The sequence below is a fragment of the Leptopilina heterotoma genome, unplaced genomic scaffold (genome assembly GCF_015476425.1).
Source record: "Leptopilina heterotoma isolate Lh14 unplaced genomic scaffold, ASM1547642v1 Lhet_121, whole genome shotgun sequence".
In the NCBI taxonomy this organism is placed as follows: Eukaryota; Metazoa; Arthropoda; class Insecta; order Hymenoptera; family Figitidae; genus Leptopilina; species Leptopilina heterotoma.
The window spans coordinates 840,693-865,662 of record NW_025110839.1 but is presented as its reverse complement, the minus strand read 5'-3'; the positions used below and the strand labels follow the sequence as shown (position 1 = coordinate 865,662).

Here is a 24,970-nt window from a genome sequence, read left to right as displayed (position 1 = left end):
TTTTGGATATTCGATAAAAAGATTCTCAACCCTGACGAAATAGAATGAGTACAACATCAGAAAATTTACTCATAACTAACGGCCACATCAAGTTAGCGTATACCGGTTCTCGTCCGATCACCGAAGTCAAGCAACTTTGAGCGCGGTTAGTACTTGGATGGGTGACCGCTTGGGAATACCGCGTGCTGTTGGTTTTCTTTTTTTTCAATTTTTTATTAAATTATTATTATTATTATTATGTATTATAAGAAATTCTAAATTACTTTTTAAAATTAATATTTTTAAAGAATTTAATATTGTTTTCTTGGAGTAAAATTATTACATAATTATTTAAAAATAAAACAAAATTATTTAATTTCACGAATGTAGGTTATACTAAATTTTCGCAGGAATTCAATTATTTAAAATGCAATTTTCTAAGAAAATTTAACGAAAGAAATCAATTAATTGAAATTATTTCCAGAAACTTAAATAAAATTCTTCACAAAAATTCAATTATATTTGCAAATAGTAAAAATTTTCATATTAAAACTCATCGCAGAATTTCAATTATTTTTAATACAAGTTTTTAAATGAATTACTCGAAAAATATTGGTAATAATTAAAAAAAAATTTTTTTTAAATTCTTGGGAAGAATTCAATTATTTTCATAAATAATAAAACTTGAAAGAGTTAATTTATTTTAAAAGAATTTTAATAACATGTTTCGCAGAAATTCAATTATTTTCAGAAATTTTGAAAAAAGTCTTTTTTGTAATTCAATTATTTTCAATCCATTTTCAATTATATTCTTTGAAATAATTTAATTATTTTTACATTTTTGATAAAATTTTTATAAGAATTCAATTATTTCCAATAAAATTTTTACTATATTTATCGGAGAAATTTAATTATTTAAAAGAAAATAAATCTGTAAAAAATTTGATTGAATTGAAAAACGTTTTTGAAAATAATTGAATTTTGAAGAAGAATTTGATTATTTATAAAGATAGTTAAAATGTTTTGACGAGAATTTTTTTTAAACTTTTGAAGAATTTTACTACTTTTGAAAATAATTGAATTCTTGAGATGAATTTTAATAATATTTCTTTTTAAATAATTGAATTCTTTTGTGAAATTTTATTGAAATAGTAGACATTTAAAATAATTGAATTTTGATATATTTTTGAAATTAATTAAATTTCTACGAAGAATTTTAAATTAAAATTATTTTGAAAAAAAAATGAATTATCAAAAAAAATTTCATTAAAATTTTTGAAAAATAATTAAATTCTTTTAAGAAATTTAATTAAAAATGTATTGTCAATAATACTTAAATTCTAATAAATAAATTATAAGAAGGCTTTTTAAAATAATTGAATTTGATAAATTTTAATAAAATTTGTAAGAATAATTAAATTACATTTTTCGAGAAATTCCATTAAAATTGTATTAAAAATAATTGAAATTCTGCGATGAGTTTTATTATTTATGAAAATAATTGAATTTCTGTGAAAAATTTTACTATTTGCAAATATAATTGAATTCTTGTAAAAATTTTATCATTTATGAAAATAATTGAATTATTGAGAAGAAATTTATAAAAAAAATTTGTAAATAGGTAATAATAAAAATAAAGCGAAAACGCGAACAATAGCAATAATAATCAATAATAATAGCAATGAAGAAATAAAAACTGCATAAATTGAAATTTTTTCTTTTATTTAAAACATTTTTCATATTTAATTACATACTACTTGAATTTATATTACTTATTGAATAAGGTTTATTAATATTTAAAAACGTAAAGAAAGAAAAGATATGTAAAGATAATTCTAGAATGTGAAGTTATATTATAAAAATATGCTAACAGTGTTCTCATCAGCAGTCTTATTTTAATAATATACAATTTAAGTGACTCGAATTATTTTTGTTTCCATTAATTTCTCAACGTTAGAAACGTTAGAATTCAATTTTTTTTCTTTTTTTTTTTTTGAACAAAAATTTGAAAGAGAAAAAAAGAGTTTGAAATCTCTTATCAAACTGTACAATAATAACTTAATATAAATCTTATTCTAGAAAATTAACCTCCAAATTTTACTATAAGTCATACAAATGTTCGCCAATGTCCGCAGAATTATTACCAATTATTACTAACCAGGAGTCATGTCCTAAAATTTTTTTTTTCAACTATTCTACATAGTATTTTTCAAAATACAACTAAAAATATGTTGCTAAAACTCTGAATGTTCAAATGAAGAAAATTTATTTCCTTTTTTAAATTCAAATTCTAACGTAGGTGAAATAATAATAATAAAAATTATAATCAATTCAATTGTTTATCAAATTTAAAAAAAGTTTTTTAATACCGACTCAATATTTATTGTAATAAAATTGAAATTTGAACGTTCAGAATTTTTTCATTTTCCAAAAATTTGAAACGCTAATTTCTTTTCAATAAAAATTAATAATACTAAACCTTTTTTTCAATTGGAATATTTTCAACAAATTTACCACTGAAATAAAAATTTTGAAAACTTGATGAATTTTTCAAATTAAATTTTGAAAAAGAAATGAATTAATTTCGTTGATTACGAACGTGTTCAGAATTATTTCATCATCCAAAAATTTAGAACAAAATAATTGTTAAATAATTTTCAAAAATTTCTCATCAGTGAAATAAAAATAAAAAAATTACATATTTGAAAAGTTGAGACATTTTTTAATGCTTGTTTCAATTTTTATTATAAATTAATTGAATTTGAATGTTTACCAAACAAAATTTGAATCTTTTTGAAAACAATATTTTGAATTAAAATTCGAAATAAAAATGGTTTTCCTAAAGTTTTGAACGTTCAAGTGAAGAAAATATTTTTTTGTGCTCCAATATTTTAAAAAAATAATAAATTAAAATAAAAAATAATGTGAAATTAATTTTTTAATTACATAAATTTTGTAAAATTGTAAATTAAATAATAAATTGTGTAAATAAAAATCAAATTAAAAAAAAAAATCGTAAAAATATCGTCGATCATACATAAACCTTCGAAACTTTAGGAACATATTTGAATTTCAAAAAGAAAATAAATTTCGTTTATTTGAACTTTCAGAATATTAGGGACTTGTTTTCGAGTTTTAATGTTTAATATTTCGAATTTTAATCTTTAATATTTAACATTTTAATTTTTTACTCAATCGATTGGGTTAAATTACAAACGAATTTTTTAATAATTAATAATTCAACGATTTGTATTTTCATCTTTATAAAACATAAATTGAAAATTAAAACTGAAAAATTGGAGAGTAGAAAAAATTCAGAAATGACAAAAGAATTTAAAAAAAATATTTTCCTCTAATTTGAATTAATTTTCATTTTGAAATTTTTCTTTTTTAAAATTATTTGAAATTCACTTTTTTCAAAATTTGCAAATTAAAACTCTACAAAATACGATTTTCAAATTTTTTTTAAAATACGTAATTTCTAAATTAATGATTATAAACTTTTTTTACAATTTTTTTTTGTTCTAAAGTATATTTAAATATTTTTTGGAAAATAATAGTTTTTAATTTATATTACATAGTAATTCAAATATTTCCAAAATAAATACAATTTAATAAAAATTTTCAAAAATATTGATAAATTTTTTTCTAACATCTGTTTCAATTTTTTTTCTTTTTTTAACAATTAAGAATTTAATTTAATTGAATTTGAATGTTTACCGAAAAATTTCAATGTGAAATTAATTAAAAATCAAATTTATTCAAAAACCGAGAAATTTGAACGTTCACATAAACGAATCTGTTTTTTATTTTAACATTTTCAAAAATTACCATTCTGAAATCAAAAAGTAACGTAACACTTATTTACTTATTACAATTTTTTTTCTTTTTTTCAATATTTAGTATTTAATTTAATTGAATTTGAATGTTTACCGAAAAATTTCAATTTGAAATCAATTAAAAATCAGATTTATTAAAAAACCGAGAAATTTGAACGTTTACATGAACGAATTTGTTTTTTATTTTAATATTTTCAAAAATTACTAAATTCTGAAATCAAAAAGTAACACTTATTTACAGCTATGGAAAATAACTTTTTTCGATAACAATATTTTTTGAAATAAAATTCGAATTAAAAGTGAATGTAAAACTAATAGAAATAAACGTCGTAGTCTTTCATTTAAATGAATTTTTAGTATTTAAATTTGAAAGAGGAAATAAATTTCATTCTTGTTTTCGAATTTCAATGTTTAATGTTTAGTATTTAATATTTAAACTGATTGTGTTGAATGGCAAACAAATTTTCAAATGAAAAATAATTCAATGTATTTTCATCTTATGAGAATAGATTGAAATTGAAATTGAAAAATAGGAGAGTATAAAAAATGCGAAGAGACTCCCTCGAGTGTTGATTTAAGAGTCGTCGGTTTCGTAGGCTGGCGATGCTGGCGAATAGGTGGGACTTGTGGGCGAGTACCCTGGAACTGGAGGGGAGTAAGTGGGACTCGTCGGTGAATAACTGGGACTTGTGGGAGTGTAAGTGGGACTTGTGGGAGAATATTTGGTGCTTGAGGGCGAGTACTGTGGACTCGAGGGTGAATACGTGGGACTGGTTGGCGAATAATTGGGACTACTCGGCGAGTATCTTGTGCTGCCGCCAGGAGTGTGTTGGGGAGAGCTCGGCGAGTAGGAAGGACTCGTTGGCGAGTAACTCGGACTCGTCGGCGAGTAATTGGGACTGGCCGGCGTGTAGCGTGGTGAAGTTCCAGCGAACGATGGAGATGTTGGCGAATAACTGGGACTTGTCGGCGAGTACTTTGGAGAACTCGGCGAGTAGCTTGGACTCGCCGGCGAGTATTGAGGGGAACTCGGGGAGTAACTTGGACTCGTCGGCGAGTAAGATGGAGAAGCGGGTGTGTAGTTTGGAGAACTCGGCGAGTAACTCGGACTCGTTGGTGAGTAACTCGGACTCGTTGGCGAGTAACTCGGACTTGTCGGAGAATAACTCGGACTTGTCGGTGAGTAACTCGGACTCGTTGGCGAGTAACTCGGACTTGTTGGTGAATAACTCGGACTCGTGGGCGAATAACTCGGACTTGTCGGAGAATAACTCGGACTCGTTGGCGAGTAACTCGGACTTGTTGGCGAATAACTCGGACTTGTCGGAGAATAACTGGGACTCGTCGGTGAGTAACTTGGACTCGTCGGTGAATAACTAGGACTCGTTGGCGAATAACTAGGACTCGTGGGCGAGTAACTTGGACTAGTTGGCGAATAGTTTGGACTTGTCGGCGAATAACTTGGACTCGTTGGGGAGTAATTTGGACTTGACGGTGTCATACTTGGCGAAGTCGGCAAATAAGCTGGCGATGTTGGCGAATAACTTGGAGACGCACCGCCCGCTGGTGACATTGGATAAGGACTCATACTTGGTCCTGGACTGCCGGGACTGCCAGGTTGTGGAGAGTAAGCCGAATATGCTGGCGACATTCCTGATGCGTCCGATGCACCCGAAGGTGAGAAGCATCCAGCTCCTGGTGTCATTCCACTTTCCAGTGCTGTGAAAAATAAGGAAAACGTTGTATATCATTGTTGGATTGAAACTCAACTTCTTCAATTGTTTGCAAAATCGAATTAGTGTTTATTTATATACTCGAAATAAATATTTATATACTCGAAATAAATATTTATACACTCGAAATTAATATTTATATACTCGAAATAAATTTTTATAGTCGAAATAAATATTTACACACTCGAAATAAATCTTTATACACTCGAAAATATGCTTTTTGAAATTGGAACCTACCTGGTGACATACTGGAAGCACCGTAAGCAGGAGTCGCTCCAATCTGGTTCCAAGGAGTCATGCGAGGACTCATGCTCGATGTGGCTGCAGTTCCGTAGAACATTCCAGTTCCACCCATTAAATTTGCTCCGGTAGCCATTGGAATCTCCATTCCAGATTTACACTTCTCGGCGTCGAGTAATAAATCAAAGCAACCTGTAAACATTTTTATTATTAGCTACTTCCAAATATTTTACTTCATGCTTATGATTATCACTTTATTAACGATATATTTTTTAATAGACATGAAAAATTGTACCGTGAACTGGTCACTTGTTTACTATCCCTTCAAAATTTTAGTTCTTTCAATAAAAAAATCTAATAATAATAGATAATAATAATCAAAATAGAATTACCTGTGCCAATTCGAGGTAATTGTCCCATAATAATGTTTTCAGAAACACCTCTCATAGGATCGGTCTCTGCATGAGAAGCAGCGTCCAACAAAACGTCTACTGTTTCTTCGAAAGAACATCTGTAACAGGGGTTTAAATTAGCTATTTAATTAAATATAATTCTTTTAAAAAATTATTTAGAAAATTTAATGCATTTTAAATAAAATAAAAAATATAAAACTTTAATCATTTAAATAAATAACCTAGTGAATTTTTTAATCTTAAATTACTGATACTTAATCTCTAAATTTTTCATATAAAAAATAAGTTAAAAGCCACATTTTTTTAAAATAAATAAAAAAAACTTGTCTTTTTTTAAATAGTTGAAAAAAGTCCAAAAAGTTATAATAGAGTATTTTTGCAAATGGATTTTATCAAAAATTTAAAAATAATTGAATTCCTTCGAAGAATTTTCATAAAATTTTTGAAAATCCTAATTAAATTCTTTTGAAGAATTAGGTACTTTCAATTTTTTTTTAAATAATGGAGTTTCTTTAATAATTTTAATTGAAAATAATCGTGTTTCTTAATAATTGCAATTAAACGTTTAATTATTGAATTTTATTAAAATTTTTAGAAAATAATTAAATAATTCTTCTCAGAATTTTATTACATTTTTCTAATATAATTTAATTAATTCAAGGAATGTTATTAAAATATAGAAAATAATTAAATTCTTTCGAAGAATAGATACTATCAACGATTTTGACAATAATTGCGAATTCTTTCAAAAAATTTCTGTAATTTATTGATAATATAAACGATTTTGTTAATAATTTTATACTGTTAAAATTTTATTAAAATTATTCATAAAAAATTAAACAATTTTTTTAAAGCTTTTGTAAATTATTAAATTATTTTGAAGAATTTCTTTAGATTTTTTTTGAAAATAATGTAGTTTTTTGAATTATTTTAATTGAAAATTTTTATAATAATTGAATGAAATAAAGAATGTTTTTCAACTTTTTAAAGTAATCATTCCTTTTAATAATTATAATTAAAAATTATAACCCTTCCTGAATTCAATTATTTTATATAATTTTCAATTAAACTTTATCTTTAAATCAATTATTTAAAAACATTTTTAAATAATTTTTTTAAAAATTAATAGTTTTCTGATAGTTTTTAAATTATATACAATGGAAAAATTTCCAAACAATTGAAATTTGGTAAAATATTTTGAAAATAATTGAATTTTTGAAAAATATAAATAAAACTAATCAAATTGTTGAAGAATTTTAATTATGAATGTGACCATGATTTCTCCGAAATTTTAATAAGTCTGAAAAAGTAAATTTTTATAAATTTTTATTTACTTTGTTCGAAGATAATTGAATTTTTCATTAAAATTTTTTATAATTCAATTATTTTAAAAATTTGTAATTAAAATTCTTCAAAATTTGATTTTAAAAAATTGTAATAAAATACTTGAAAAAAATTTAATTATTTTCAATTAAATTTTACAAAATTTCATATTATTCAAAAAGAATTTTATTAAAAATAAATTTAAAAGATTTGTTTATAGTTTTTTCCGCACTACAAAAATCGAAATCAGTTGCACTTTATACTAAAAAATTTGGTAAGTATTTTGTTGCAATATTCGGAAGAAAATTCAAAAAAGTCGCAATTTTTGAAAATAAATCGAAAAAAGTTTCAATTTTCTTAATTTCCCTGACAAAAAATTTGTTTCCCATCATTTTCCTGATATTGCTGACAGAAATTTAATTTCCCTGACTTTACTGACATGTGGCCACCCTGATAATTGAATTTTTTGTAAAATAATATTAACCCGTTCCCTGTTTCCGACCCACGGGTGGGTCGTGAAAAAGTATGGCCATAACTGTTTCCGACCCACCCGTGGGTCGTGTTCACTATCACTCAAAATAAATATAATTTGTTTATAAATTGATAGATATTTTTCTTTATATCAATATTATAAGAAATTATAAGGGTCATTATTGATATTTTAGAAAATAATTGAATAATTAATTATAATTTAAATATATTATACTATTTGAAAAAGTATCAGATTCCGCTGGGCGTTTTGGGACAATCATGTTGTATTTTCTTCAAACAGTTAAGGGGTTAAGAATTAAAAAAAATTGAATTCTTTCAAAAAATTTGTATAAATTATTCAATATAATCGATTTTGTCAATAGGTACATAATTCAAATTAATAATTTTACTATTAAAATTTTATTAAAATTTTTGTAAATAATTAAATTCTTTTGAAGAATGTCTTTTTTGAAGTTTTTTTTTTAAATAATGAAGTTTTTTGAATAATTTTAATTGGGAATTTTTAAAATAATTGAATTGTTTCGGAGGGTTTATTAAAATTTTTTTAAAAATTGAATTCTTTCATAAAATATTATTGAAATTGAATTAAAAATAATTAAATTGTTTTGGAGGACTTATTAAAATTTTAGAAAATGATTGAATTCATTTTAAAAATTTTGTAATGAATTAAGAAAAATTTCAATTCTTTCGTGAAATTTTATTGAAAATAATTGAATTTTTGTAAAGATTTTACTACCTATTTAAAAAAACAATTGAATTGTTTCTCGAAGGATTTATTACAATTTCAGAAAATAATTGAATTTTTTCGAAAAATATTATTAAAATTTTTTTAAAAATTTAATTCTTTCATAAAATATTATTAATATAAAATAATTGAATTCTTTTGAAAAATTTTGTAATGAATTAAAAACTTTTGCAAAGATTTTACTACTTAAAAAAACAATTGAATTGTTGCGAAGAAGTTATTTGTATTTAAAAAAATAATTGAATTTTTTTGGAAAAATATTAGATTAAAACTGAATTAAAAATAATTGAATTGTTTCGAAGGATTTATTCAAAGGCCGTAGCAGTATAAGCATGTAAAAAGTGCCCCCTCTTGGATTAGGTCCATATTTAGGGAATAACTTTGACCTATTATGAGACTTATTTTCACCAAGTTTCAACTCGAAAAAAAATTTTGCTTTTGAGTTATACAATTTTTTTGAAAAATTCAAAAAAATTCTAAAATTTTTTTTCCCTCCAAAACGGCTGAACCGATTTTCATGAAACAATTTTTTTTGTACAATACAATATAAACAGTTGATAAAAAAAAATTGTCGACCAAATTCAAACAAAAAAAGTCAGTATAAAGTCAGTAAAAAAAAAAAATTTTTTTTAATTTTTTTAAAAAAACATTTTTTTTTATTGAAATTTTTTTTGCACCACCGCCATTTTTTTTACATAAGATAATAGTCATTTCAAAAGTAACATATATTTTTTGCAAGATGTTTGAAAGGGTACTTCATACTTTAAAAAATAAAAAACCAATTTTTGGCCCCTAAATAGTACATATAAACGAGGGGCCAACATTTTTTAAAATTAAATTAAAAATTAATTAATACTTAAATTAAATTTCTAAACAGTTGATAATATATGCCTGTTTATTGTAAATATTGATATTTTAGTCAACTTTTCAAAAAAATTTACAAAAAAAAAAATTTTTTTTTGAAGTTTTTTCAACATTGGCATATTTTTTAAAAATTGCAGAAAAAATTTAAAATTTACTTAGATTTAAGTTTTATCTTTAACTTAAGACCAAAAGAATTTAAAAATCTTATTCGGTTCGTGAGATCCCAATATACATATATAGAAAATATCTACTGCTTTGATTCAAAAATAATATTTGTTTGAATAATTGTGTTTAATTCAAATATATTTTCTGTTTTGGTTTAAACAAAGAATATGCTTAAAAATGTTATGATTGATCCAAACTTAAATGTTGATTAGAAATAATTTAAAATCAACCTTAAATTTTGTTTGAATTGAATATATTATTTCTATAAATGAACCAAAAAATATGTTTGAATTAAACTTAAATTTGTTTTACTGTATAGGAAAGATATTTTAAGTTTGATTTAAACAAAAATTTTTTGAATCCAAAAAATCATTTTCTCAGTGTATTTACAAAAAAATTGTGTTTTCAAGATTGACATGTTTTTGGGCCGTGCGCGTGCAGCCGTACAGGTAATTCCCAACGGTACATAGTGTACGTCCATTTACTTTTTTAATAAATCTTGTACATACTAAAAAATCAATATATACAATAAACAGGCATATATTATTAACTTTTTTAGAAATTTAATTTAAGTATAAATTAATTTTAAAAAATGTTGGCCCCTCGTTTATATGTACTATTTAGGGGCCAAAAATTGGTTTTTTATTTTTTAAAGTATGAAGTACCCTTTCAAACATCTTGCAAAAAATATATGTTACTTTTGAAATGACTATTATCTTATGTAAAAAAAATGGCGGTGGTGCAAAAAAAATTTCAATAAAAAAAAATGTTTTTTTAAAAAAATTTAAAAAATTTTTTTTTTTTTACTGACTTTATACTGACTTTTTTTGTTTGAATTTGGTCGACAATTTTTTTTTATCAACTGTTTATATTGTATTGTACAAAAAAAATTTATATTTGAAAATAAAAACTGTAATTTGCATAATAATAATAAACTGAATTAAGGTTCCGTAACATTTGCTAATTTAGAAATATTTATTACATAAAATTGACAAAAATTACCTCATAAGTGCTCCAGTGTCTTGTCTGTTAATACCGTGACGAGTGATGGCCATAAGATGACCCTTAGCCGTCATGACGTCACAAAGTAACGCAAGATGCCGATAGTTGACGTAAAGTCCATAAAACTGCAATACAGTATTCATTTCCTTCTCAATTGATTTTCTCACAGCTTCAATACCCAGAACTTCAAAAGTCTCACAAATATCGTTACTGAATGTCCTCACTGGATCGACGTCCCTCTCACTCAGTACCTTCATCAAACTCGTACCATCAGTTTCCAGCAACCATTCAGCGATTGCCTTGAATTCTCCCGTATCAGTGACAATGATTCTCTTCTTCGCGTCAGTTTGCGGCAAGTGCATGTACACCTTACCAATTGCCTCAACCCCCTGCAGTGTCATTTCACTCAGCATGTTCGATTCAATACACCTCAGGAACGTATCGTCCTCCATCTTGTCAATCGACTCCTTCTCCGCATCCTGGAATTTATTGTCATCACTGTTCATAATTCTTATTCGCAGAACCAATTTCTCAGCATTGTCGTCATTGAATATACAATTCAGATCGTCGCCAAAGCCGGCGTTGATCTTCTCGGCAATCTGCTCCATACTGAGTTTCTTGTCCGTCATTCTCTTTCGGTCGAGTTCGATACGAAGCAGCCAGGGCGAAATTCTCGTTGGATCGAAATCGGGCATCTCGTAGTAGACATTCACGAATTCTTGATCCTCGGCGATGACTGTATTTTGTGGATCGGGATCGTAGTAAATCGCCGTGTTGGCTGTGACTTTTTTCAAGGTTGTGTGCTCCAGGCGGCAGAGGACGTTTTTAGCTTTTTCGGCGTCGCGGGCCGCAGCTCCGGTGAGAAAAACGGTTAGCGAGGGAGCTTTCGGTTTCTTACTGATGTTGATGATTTCCTTGAGTCTCGGCACACCGAGAGTTACGTTCTTCGAGGACACACCGGCGAAATGGAAAGTGTTGAGTGTCATCTGAGTGGCGGGCTCTCCTAGAGACTGGGCAGCGAGCGCTCCCACCATTTCACCAGGTGAGACTTGCGCCTGATGGAAACGAGCCTCGATTTCTCCGATCAACCACTCGAAGGCCTCGCTCGACAGTCGGAAGTCCTCCGACACGCACTTGGTGCACAGGGTCGATCTCACCAGACACTGGAAGAGGAGGGTCGCATTCTCGTTCGCCTGCTTGCTGAGTCTGTCCTCACCGGCCACAATCACACACTTCTCCAGCAGGTCCTTCACACCCTGGATCACTCTCATCGGACTCAGATCAGTCGGCGCTCGTTTGTTAATATGAAAGATCTTCTGCACGTTCCAAATCATTCTCTGCAGATTGCAGGGCAATACGACCTGTAAGAAATAAAAACAAATTAATATAAATTATCTTTATTATTCCTCGAGTAATCACAATACAAGGTTACTACAAAAAATTAATTTTCTTTTTCCCTAATTTCCAGACAAAATTTTGAATTTTTCCCTGACCCTAGAGAATATTCCGATTCACCCTAAAAATTATTAGATACTCAAAAAAAATGTTCTATTACATTCATTTACGAATTTTTTTATTTGTCAAATTATTCGAAAACATCAATAAATTCTTTTTAAATAAATATTTAATCATTATTATTTTTTCATAGGAATTAAAATTTCGAATTCAGGGTGGCCGCAAGATTGACTTGATCAATTTCCCTGACATTTTACTGACATAACAACGAATTTCCCTGACAAAAATTTTTTTGTTTAGAGCAAAAAATGTATTGCATGACCGTCTTAATTTCTTTAATTGCTCTGACAAAAAATTTTTCCTGACATTTCCCTGACTTTACTGACAAAAAATTTTTTTTCCTGACATTTCCCTTCTTCTTTAATTGCCCTGACAAAAAAATTTTTCCTGACATTTCCCTGACTTTACTGACAAAAAATTTTTTTCCTGACATTTCCCTGACTTTACTGACTTTACTGACATGTGGCCACCCTGGAATTCAAACCTTTTTCAAGTTCAACAACTTATAAAAATATTAAGAATATTATTACAAAACATGAAGATATCGATCACTCCGAGTCTTCGACTCAAAATGCCTAAAATCGTTTCTCGATTCTTATATGCTGATATGACTTTTCTGTTTAAATTGTTGAATGGTTACATAAATTGTCCAGCATTACTATCTTCGTTTAAACTTAATGTACCTTCAAGACCGTCAAGATATCGTTCACTATTTATTATAGAATTCCACAAAACAAATTATAACTTGACGTTTTTAAAAATTTTTGTTCATAATTGAATTTCTGCGATGAGTTTTATTATTTAGAAAAATAATTGAATTCCTAAAAACAATTTTTTAATTTCTTTATGAAAATAATTCAATCGAGAAAAATTTTTGAAAATGTTATTGAAATTTGAAAAAAGAATTTTAAAAATATTTGAAAATAATTGAATTTTGGAGAAGAATTTTATTATTTTTAAAGATAATTGAAATTTTGACATGGCATTTAAAAAAATTTTTGAACATTTTTTAATTTCTGCAATCATTTGTAACTCCTTCTAAATTCAATTTTTTCCAGTAGGGGAAAGGCTTGCAGGTTTTTTCACTTGTGTTATTTTTTATTCTAGAAGTGCCATAATTAAAATATAACCCAAGTGTTACAACCTGCAAGCCTTTCCCCTATTTTAATAAAAATTCCTGACTTTTTCCCATATTTCCCTGACCGATTCTATTTTCCCTGACTTTTCCCTGACCTGTGGCAACCCTGAATATTTCGGTGGTTCGTCTCAGACTAACTAGTTGAGTGAGAAAAAACGATTCGACAATTAGGGAAACGATGAGTAATACATATAGAATATATTTTTCACAGACCTTTGATTCTCCACTTGGGAAAATCTCCCTCAACACCGATCGATCCCGACTCAGCTGCTCCCATTCCTTCTCCAATTCGGAAATCACTTCCCCTGAGCCCATCATTTCCCGCACGATTTCCTCGCTGAAAATCCTGCGCAAGTAACGCTCGTTCGTCGGATCGAACTTGAATCTCTTTTCAAAAGCCTTGTTGCTGAGTTTGATAGTCGGGAGATTCTGGAACTCGACCGCCTCACCACAGAGACCGTCCTCGCCGTATCTCAACTGGATGAGTTGTCCCACTGAATTCCTCACCGTTCCGTCGTAGTGCACCATAACAGACTCCATAGCCTTGATCAGACGTCGCTGAATGTACCCGGTCTCGGCCGTCTTTACGGCGGTATCAATAAGACCCTCTCTTCCTCCCATGGCGTGGAAATAGAACTCCGAGGGCGTCAACCCGGCCAGGTAGGAGTTCTCTACGAAGCCCCTCGACTCAGGACCGTAATCGTCCTTGATGAAGTGAGGCAATGTCCTCTTCCTGAACCCAAACGGTATCCGCTTTCCCTCTACGTTCTGCTGTCCCACACAGGCGATAACTTGCGAAATATTAATATTCGATCCCTTCGAACCCGACACGACCATAGCCTTCAGATTATTATACTCAGTGAGCGACTTCTTAGCCGACCCGCCCGTCTTATCACGAGCGTCGTTCAAAATCCTGTTCACCTGATTCTCGAAAGTCTGCCTCAGCGTATTACCAGGCGTAGGCTCCAGCTCCATGTTATGCGCCTTCTGAATCACCTCTATGACATCCTCCTTCGCCTTTTTAATCGCCTTCTGAATTTCCAAATAGGTCTGCGGATCCGCAATAGTATCGCCAATTCCAATCGAATGCCCCTCGAGCAACAACCAATTATTAATCACCGTCTGAATATTTCCGTAAAATCTCCCACAAACCTCGTGTCCCAACTCCAACATACAAATATGCAGCAATGATCCCGCCGATGAACCCAGCGTCTTCTTACACAAAATCCCCATCACAAGTTCTCCATGTTCCACCATTACTTTCGTGTCTCCTGGCGAAATCCATTTGTAAGGACCATCGTCCTCCTCATCTGGATGTGTACTGTGCGTCCTGATCATATTCACATTCCCCGGGATAATCAACGAGAATATCTGCTTCCCAGTCCAAAGGGGCTTTGGTTTCAAAATACAGGGTTGCGGCATTTTTCCATCCCAACTCGGCAGGAACATCAAGATATTCATCATTTGCTCCTTCTCGATAAACACATCCCTCTTTGTCATCTTCCTCACAGCCATGAGTGTGTCCTGCACGATACCCATGACTGGTTTATTCGCCTGCGGTGTGATAATCTGCCTGGGCGTCACGTGAATATTCTCCACCTCGGCCCTCGTCTCCATCGACTGCGGAACGTGCAGATTCATTTCGTCGCCGTCGAAATCGGCATTGTACGGCGACGTGCAACTGAGATTCATCCTAAACGTACTCCATGGCAGGACCTTCACTCTGTGACCCATCATACTCATCTTGTGCAAAGTTGGCTGACGATTGAAAATCACCAGATCCCCGTCGCGGATATGTCTCTCCACCTGAAGCGATTATTATAAGAGATTATTATTATTGGACTTATTTTTTGGTTTTGTGAATTTTTCATGACAATTTTAATTTCTGTGTCTAATAATTAATTTTAAAAAAGTAGCTTTCAATGTAAAAAAATTAGTAAACAAGTAGCTATCGAAAAATTAAACTTGACGACCAAAAAAACTCGTTCACAAAACTGACAACAATTCCATTCTATATTTTATTTTCCTGACATTTTCCTAGTTTTCATTAAAAATATTTACTTCTTTTTTATTATGCTAATAAATTGAATTCCTGCAACGAATTTTATTATTCATCAAAGAATTTAAATATTTATAAAAATACATAATTTAATTCTTGCGAAGAATTTTATAAAAAATTTTAAATAATTCATTTCTTTCGTCTAATTTTATGCAAAATAAATAATTAAATTCTGTTTGGAAATTTTATGAAAATAGTAGATATTGAAAATTATTGAATTTTGCGAAAAGTTTTTAAAAATAATTAAATTTTACAAAGGATTTTTATTAAAACTTTTGACAATAATTGAATGTCTGCCTGTCATTTTATTAAATCTTTTTTAAAATAATTGAATTTCTAAAAAAGATTTTATTATTTACGAAAATAATTGAATTCTTGCGAACGATTTTATTAAAATTTTTTCAAATAATTGAATTTTCAAGAAAATTTATTACTTTTTAAAATAATTGAATTCTTGTGATGAATATTGTTATTTATGAAACTAATTGAATATTGCAAAAAATTTTATTAAAATGCCCCAAAATAATTGAATTTTTAGGAATAATTTTGTTATCTATCAACATAATTGAATTCTTTTGAAGAATTATTTAAATAAATAGGTACCTAATTGAATTTTTGGGAAGAATTTGAAAAAAAACATTTTTTTAAATAAATGATTTTTTCGAGGAATTGAAATTAAATTTTTAAGAATAATTACATTTTTTGATCAATTCTGTAAAATTGTATTAAAAATAATTGAAATCCTGCGGTAAATTCGCAAGAATTCAATTATTTTCATAAATAAGAAAATTCTTCGCTAGAATTAAAATACATATTTTCATAAATAATAAAATTCTTCAAAGGAATTCAATTATTTTCACAAATAATAAAATGTTTCGGAGGAAATTAATTATTTTCAATAATACAAGTTTAATAAAAATTCCCAAAAGATATTTTTAAAAATATTATTTAAATTCAATTATTTTCTAGAGTTTTAATAAAAATTCAATTTTTTTTTAACAATTCTGATAAAATTCTTTGAAACAGTTTAATTATTTTTATAAATTGTAAAATTCTTTGCAAGAATTCAATTATTTTTGTGAATAATAAAATTTTTCTCAGAAATTCAATTATTTTCAATAAAATTTTAATAAAATTTCTAGGAAAAAATTCAATTATATTCAAGATAATTTTAATAAAATTTCTATAACAGGTTTAATTATTTTTAAAAATTGTAATGAAATTTTTCTTTAAAATTCAAATGAAGCGTTTTGTGCAGAAACAGCATAAGTCCATAATTCGAAATTGTTCAGGAATCAATAAAAACGGTTTTTCTCGTAAATGTTAAGATTTTTTTAATTCGGTTTTTTGCATTATATTCTACTAACCTATAAGTTGAAAAATCCAATATGATTAATTAATTATCTACTTAATATAAAAAATTAAAAAATATATTAACATTTGGACTTATGCTGTTTCTGCACAAAATGAAATGAAAAACACAGAAAATTTATTAAATCCAGTGAAATATCAACGTTTTATGAAATATTTAATAACATTTATTTAAAATATTAAATTTGGATAATTTTTAGTAACATTTTATAAATAATAAAATTGTTTTAAGAATAAATTTAACCAATTTTCAATATTTTCTAATTTTAAAATAATTCAGTCAGCACTGTCACTTTTTGCTTCCCATGAGTGTTTTTATTTATAATATAAACTGTTTAATATAAATTATTAAAATACGTCAAGAATATCACAAATAAATATAAAACTTATCATGGACTTGTGCTGTTTCTGCACAAAATGATATTTTAATTATTTTTTTTAAGGGTTTAGAGTTTAGTCACTTATGTAATATTTTACCAGATTGAAAAGCTTTATTTAAAGATAAATTTTTAATAAAAAAGTGATTTTCGAAAAAAATGGACTTATGCGGTTTCTGCACAAAACGCTTCAAATGTTCTCAAAAGTTTTTAATAAAATTCTTTGTAAATTTCAATTATTTTCAAAATTTTCAATTAAAATTATTTTTAAGAAATTTAATGAAATTTTTCAAAAAAAAATGTAATTATTTACAAAAACTCAAATAAAATTGTTTAAAAGAATTTAATTTTCTATAAATAATTTTAATATGATTTAATAGAAAAATTCTTAAGTACAATTATTTATAAACACGATTATTTTTAGAACTTAAAAGAAAAACTTTATAAAATTAAATTCAATTACTTTCCAAATTTTCAGCAAAAATTATTGAAAAAAAACTATTATTTTCAAGAAAATTGAAATATATTCTTTAAAACAATTCGATTATTTTTAAGAATTTTAATAAAAATCTTGACACGAATGAAATTATTTTCAACAATTTTGATGAAATTCTTTTTTTTTAAAATCATTATTTTCAAAATTTAGAATAAAATTCTTTCCAAAAATTTTTTTCTTTTCAAAAATTCAGATAAAATTCTTCGAAATAATTCAAATATTTTTATATAATGTAAAATCCTGCGGAAGATTTCAATTATTTTCATAAATATAAGAAAGTTTTTCACAAGAATTTAAATATTTTCATAAATAAAAAAAATTCTACAAAGGAATTCAATTATTTTCAATACACTTTTAATAACAAATTCAATTCTTTTCAACAATTCTGATAAAATTCTTCAAAACAATTCAATTATTTTTATTAATTGAAAAATTTTTGACAAGAATTCAATTATTTGTGTAAATAATAAAATTCTTTTGAGAAATTCAATTATTTTCAATACAATTTTAATAAAATTTCTATAGAAAAAAATTAAATTATATTCAAGACAATTTTAATTAAATTTCTCTAAAAATTCAATTATTTTTAAAAAATGTAATAAAATTTTTCTAAACAATTCAATTGTTCTCAAAAGTTTTTAATAAAATTCTTCCTTTGTAATATAATTTAATTATTGCGAAGAAATTTATAAAAAATTTGTAAATAATTGAATTCCTGTGGAAAATTTATTATTTATGAAAATAATTTAATGTTTGCTAAGAATGTTATCACCACTTTTTTTTAAATAATTGAATTCTTTTGAAAAATTTTATTAAAATAGTAGGTATTGAAAATCATTGAATTGAGGAAAATTTTTGAAAATAATTGAAATTTTGCCAAGAATTTTATTCAAATTTTTGAAAATAGTTGAACTTTGGGGAAGAATTTTGTTATTTATAAAGATAATGGAATTTTGACAAGAATTTTTAAAAATTTTTGAACATAATTGAGTTTTATGAGAAGAATTTTATTACTTTTGAAAATAATTGAATTTCTGTAATTATTTGTAATGTCTCCAAAATTACAGTTTTTTTTTTTAGTGTTTTGACTGTTTTTAACAAAAATTTGAATTAAACATTTTTCAATTCTATTATTTTTAAAATTGATAATTTTATTTTAACCTTTAGTGCTATGCCGGTCTGACAGACCGCTATAAAAATTTTCTTTGCTTGTAACTTTTTTTCAAAGTAAGATACGAACTTGAGCTTTTCAGTAGCTTCATATTTTATAAAAATCTGTTAAATGACAACTTTTTCAAAAAATTTTTTTCTTTAAATTTTGTATTGTAAAATATGTAAAAATAAAAAAAATTGAATCAAATTAATGTAGAAATGACTCTTTTAATGTTAAAAAGTGAAAAATATTTACAATAGTTGTCTTTAGAAAATTACAAATTACTAAAAAACCGTAAAAAAAGGAATAACGGTCTGACAGACCGGGGGTAGCACTGAGCGTGATTTTTCGGCACATAGCACTTTAAAGGTTAAAAAAGTAAGGAAAAAGCTCGCCGCGTGCTTTAACACGCGAATTGTTGCTAAGTTATTAATATAGATTGCTTTTTTTATGCCTAACGTTAGGTTCAATTTTTTTATTGAAATTATAAATATAAATTGTGAGTTTTTGACTGATATTTGTGTACTTCTGTCTATAATTTATTTAAAATTTGTCTTCCTTATTGTCGCTATTGCATTTATTTTATTTTTATATTTCATTTTTAATTCATGAAGTTGAAGAGTCCACAACGTTGATCAACGAAAAAAATGAATTTAATATATATAAATATTTATTTAATAAATAACGCAGCAATATTGCCACAAAAATATTTAGAAAAACAAATTGATATTTATGTTTTGATGATAATTGTTTTACAATTATATATTAAATTGTAAATAATATTTGAATGTATTTGTTTTTCTAAATATTTTTGTGGCAATATTGCTGCGATATTTTCTATAATTAATTTACTTAAAGAACAATTTTTTTTCGTTGATCAACGTTTGTGTATTTCAACTTGATTGTAATTCTTATGAATTTTTCTGTCGCGGTATTTCTTTATTTAAAATACAAGAAAATCGTTACACACCTTATAACCACACTGGAGATGCAGATCAGAAGCCTTCGGATGAAATCGAAGATCTATCCGTTCGCCACTGTCCCTGACGATATACTTCGCTCCCGGGTATTGCGAATTCCCCCTTCGCACTAGTTCCTGCATTTTATCGATATTGAACGGAGTGACGATCTCCGGGAATGTGAGATTCTGAGCGATACTCCTGGGCACGCCGACTTGATCGATTCGGAGATTTGGATCCGGTGTGATGACCGTACGCGCTGAGAAGTCAACACGCTTACCCATGAGATTACCACGAATTCTTCCCTCCTTGCCCTTGAGTCGCGCCTTCACGGCTTTGAGCGGTTTGCCCGACTTTTGCATTGCTCGCGGCAAACCCGGCAGATCGTTGTCCACCAAAGTGGCCACGTGAAACTGGAGCATTTTTATTATTTCCGACACGATATGCGTGGCGGCGCCCTTCTCCTCACTCCTCATGAGTTCGTTATTCGTCTTGATAATATCGGCCAGTTTGTGTGTCAAATCGTCTTGATTTCTGGCCGAGCCGTACATTATGACGGCTGGACGCACCGACAGCGGTGGCACGGGTAGAACAGTGACGATCATCCAATCGGGACGAGCGAAACTTGGATCCATGCCTAGAATAAAAGACTCCTCGTCTGTTATTTGCTTGAGAATTTCGTGCGCTCTTTCGGCGGTTAGGGGCATTTTTTTCTCCTGTGAATCTTCGTTGACGTGCTTCCATTCGGCGGATATGTCGAGACCGGATCTCTTCAGACTCGGTTGATAGCGACCGCAACCACCGTGACCGGGCTTTCTGTCGGCAAGCGGAATTTCTGTACCGTCCTTGTTTATGTCCATTTCGTCGCCACCCTCGCAGATGTTTTTACTTTTACATAAATCGTAGACAAATGTGAGACGCTTGCGGGGCTGTCCTTTTGTCTTCATGACGATTTCTTTGATTTTTGGATTATTCTAAAATGAGAAAATAATGAGTTGGGGGAAATGAAAATTTAACTAAATTAAATTGGTGAAGTTCACGATGGTCAGGATTAATAATAACAGGGCTCGAACCAGTGAAAGTATTTAAAAATATATTTTTAAAAACCTAGTGAAGTAAAGTCCGTATATGGACTTTACGGACAAAAAATTAAAAATTACGGACCGATTACTGACAAAAATATAACTAGTCCGAGTCAAATAAGAGAAAATTTTACTTAAAACTCTAAATTAAATTTTTTCTGCTAAAGAAAAGAACAATTGTTCGAAAACATGGAATCAAAATCTCTTGTTTCTTTAAAGTACTCCTCTCACTTTTATACTTGGAAAAAATCGATTTTTATAAAAAATATTCTTCAAATTATGAGTAAATGTTCCTTTCTGCAAACCTTCTGTTTGATAAAAGTTTTAGAATCTCTTACCTTACTGAAATTTATTTTTTTGGAATTCAAATTTTTAACTTTTGACAAAATCACAAGTATCGTTCAAAATTTAAATTCAAATATTTCAATTTCGGTACTTTAAAGGATTATAAAATTTTTACCAAGCAAAAAGGAATATTTATTCAAATGTTGAAGAATATTTTATCAAAATCGATTTTGTCAAGTATATAAAGAGAGAAATAACCATAAAAATTCGGAAATTAATTCTTCTTCCCTGACTCTAAAGAATATTTTAATTCACTCTAAAAATAATGAGACAATACATTTGTATTACTAACACTTTTCTATGTATCTGTATTTTTTGGTTTTTAAATATCTTCAGTTTGAAAAATTATTCGAAACATCAACAGTTTTTGTTAAATAAAAATTTAATTATTATTATTTTCCTACAGGAATTAAGATTTTTATAAAAATTCCAAATCCTTTGAAATTCAATAATTTATAAGAATTGCTATTGTAACTTCTCAAAAATTATTTTCAACATTTCATTTAAATTATTTTCTAAAATTTTACAATAAAATTCTCCGCAAAAATTTCATTATTTTCAATCAAATTTTAATTGAATTACTTGAAAAAATAAAAAAAATAAAACTACCTATTATTTTCAATACAATTTCAAGTAAAATTTCTCGACAAGAATTAATTATTTTTAAAAACTTTAATGAAATTCTTTGAAAAAATTCAGATATTTTCAAAAATTGTAGTAAAATTGAATCCCGAAAATTCAAATATTTTCATAAATTACAAAATTTTTTGCACAATTAGCACAAATTCAATTATGTACTTATAAAAAATCTAATAAAATTCCTTGAAACCATTGTTTACAATATTATTTCAGTAAAATTTCTCTACAAGGATCAATTATTTTTAAAAATGTTAATGAAATTCTTTAACAAAAAATTCATATATTTTCAAAAATTGTAATAAAATTCAATTATTTTCATAAATAATAAATTAATAATATTCATAAATAAATAATAATAAATAATAAATTTTTAGTAAAATTTATCAGATTAATTAGGTACATTAATTGAGGAATTCGATTAAAATTGTATTAAAAATAATTGAAATTCTGTAATGAGTTTTATTGTTTTTTAAAATAATAAAATTTCGGAGAATTTTATTATTTATGAAGATAATTGTAATTTTAACAAAAATTTAAAAAATTTTTTTGAACATAATTGAATTTCTGCGAATAATTTTATCACTTTCGAAAATAATTGAAATTCTGCAATCATTTGTAACTACTACAAAATTAATTTTTTTAGTGTTTTTAACTAAAATTCTTCTCTAAATCTATTATTTTTAATAATTAATTAAATAAATATTAAAAAATTTAACTAATATCAGAAGAATTTGAATTCTTAAAATTTTTCAAAAATCCAAGTTCTTTAAAATTCATTCAAAATTGAAATTTTCTAAAATTGCAAATTAAAACCATTTAAAGTTTATCTATTTATGAAAATTGTAAACGCAACTCTTTTAAAATTCAATTAATTTAAAAATATTTAAATAAAATTATTCATGAAATAATTTCTAAAATAATGTTATGGTAGTTTTTCAACAGTTAAGTTATTTAAAAAAAATTTATTGTCAGAAATAAAATAAATTGAAAATTTTTGATTGGAAATCGTGGTAATTTCACAGTTTATGAGGCAAACAAAAAATAAACCAAAATTCAGAATTTTCTTATGAATTCCAAAAATTAAATTTTTTCAGTACTTTTAATAAAAATCTCTGATGATTTTTCCCTGATTTTAATAATTTCTGAAAATTACAATTATAACCCTTCCTGAATTCATTTTTTTTCCTACAATTTTCAACTAAACTTCATCTTTAAATAATTTTCCGAAATTTCTTCTAGAATTGAATTATTTAAATACAGAAACTCAATTTTTTATGATAATTGTAACTGTCCATGTTTTTTTCTTAAGATTTTAAGATATAATATTTTCAAAAAATTATAATAAAAAAGTTCTTACAATAAATTTTTTTAAAATATTTTAAAATAATTTTGGAAAAATTACTAGGTACTTCTTCAATTATGTCAAAATTTAAAAATTTTCAAACAATTGAAATTTAGTACAATCTTTTAAAAATAATCATGAAATTCTTAAAAGAATTTTTGTATACATAATTTAAATAAACTAATTATTTTTTTGATGAAGTTTAATCAACAATTTTGAATATGATTTTTTTCTCCAAACTGTTAAAAATAATTCTAAAATGTTATTATTTTTTGTATGTATTTGAATTTCCGGAAATATTTAATTGAAGAATTTTAAAAAATTAGAAATTTATTTTCATAATTTTCATTTTTAAATTTACATCTAAAGATTTTTCATTATTTCATTAACATTATAAAAATCAAAATAAGTTGCACTTTTTTTGCTAAAAATTGTGGTATTTTGTTTCACTGTTTGGAAGAAAAGTCGAAGATTTTGAAAATAAGTCGAAAAAAGACTCAATTTTCTTAATTTCCCTGACAAAAATTTTTTTCCTGACATTTCTCTGACTTTGCTGACAAAAATTTTTTTCCCTGACTTCACTGACATGTGGCCACCCTGAATATTCTTTTGAAATAAAAATTGAGTTAAATGGAAAAATTCGATTAGAATATTTTTTTCCTGCAATAAAAACTAAATCGTTGATAATTATAAACGACATGAACTTCACCAAAATACTAAAGATTAAATAATCCAAACGGATTTATTAATTATTTTCTTTGAATATACTCACTGGACTAACTAGGAGTTTGGAGCAGAAAAAGCAAACGCATCTGAGAATTTTCATGCTTTTTGTGATGAAACCAATGTGAAATACTGGTTTTGCTAAATTTATATGACCAAAATGTCCAGGGCATTCTGTAAGATTTCCAGCGCACGTTTGACATCGTGAATTTCTGTCAATTACACCTTGTCTTGGATCCATGAGTCCGCCTTGTTTTGGCCGGCCTCCTTCCATAGTTTCGGAAAAACGAATTCCGCCATCAGTGACGGACATACGCCGCTAAAAACGCATTTTTCAATTTGTAAAATAGAAAAAAATAAAATAGAAAAATATCGCTACAAAGTCAAAAAAAAAGTTGTTTCTGAGAATTTTCTTTTTCACGGATACCTAACCTCATTATGCGTTAATTACAGTATTTTGGGTATTTTGCTATTTCACGAAAATTCGAAAGTAGATTCATAATTAAGACACAGTGTTTTTATTTTTTCAACTATATTTTATTGTTTGAATGGTAAAAATATTCAAAGTTTGGTAATTTTTTTTCAATAATTATGATTTTTTTCCTTCTCTTTTTTGAAACTGTCTTGTGGTGCTGCTAATAGTGACGATGTCAAGGAAAAATGGAGGCTAACTGCGATTGTACCATAGCGTTAAAAATTTCGTCAATTTTCGTTGTGATAAAAGTAAAAGACTTACAATTTCATCGGGCGAAAGTATGCCAAATTGCACTCGCTTCACCTGGCGAACAGGCATTTTTGATTCGAAAGTAGACATCGTGATTGATTTGATATAAACTTTTTAGACAAATAATCCGAGGCCTTATCGGCCTCTTCGCTAATGGCCACTGACTACTAGCTGCCTGGCTGTGAGTAGCATCATAAACTACTGAAAACATCTAGAAAGTTTTCCCGTCTTGCGTCCTTCACACCAGGGTGG

The 24,970-nt window shown here is 27.1% G+C and overlaps 1 protein-coding gene and 1 pseudogene across 1 annotated transcript; one reads left to right on the top strand and one right to left on the bottom strand.

Moving 5' to 3' along the window:
• The first annotated feature begins 74 nt into the window (after positions 1–74).
• On the top strand, positions 75–194 carry LOC122511811 (annotated as a pseudogene).
• Positions 195–4,047: 3,853 nt separating this feature from the next.
• Positions 4,048–24,911, bottom strand: LOC122511766 (DNA-directed RNA polymerase II subunit RPB1-like). The gene is made up of 8 exons (XM_043627238.1): positions 24,731–24,911; positions 24,044–24,313; positions 19,875–20,837; positions 13,662–15,254; positions 10,796–12,156; positions 6,184–6,302; positions 5,789–5,983; positions 4,048–5,537 (listed from the first exon to the last, which is right to left on the bottom strand). The coding sequence occupies exons 1-8, from the start codon at positions 24,806–24,808 to the stop codon at positions 4,393–4,395; spliced, it is 5,724 nt and encodes a 1,907-aa protein (XP_043483173.1). The 5' UTR covers positions 24,809–24,911; the 3' UTR covers positions 4,048–4,392.
• Between the last annotated feature and the right edge of the window lie 59 nt (positions 24,912–24,970).

Bases quoted from the DNA above. Each gene is read 5' to 3' on its own strand.
- LOC122511766 (XM_043627238.1), bottom strand. From the start codon at position 24,808: ATGTCTACTTTCGAATCAAAAATGCCTGTTCGCCAGGTGAAGCGAGTG. The intron at 20,838-24,043 runs GTGAGTATATTC...TTCTCATTTTAG, and splicing joins CCAAACTCCTAGTTAGTCCA to AATAATCCAAAAATCAAAGA. The intron at 5,984-6,183 runs GTAATTCTATTT...AAATGTTTACAG, and splicing joins ATTACCTCGAATTGGCACAG to GTTGCTTTGATTTATTACTC.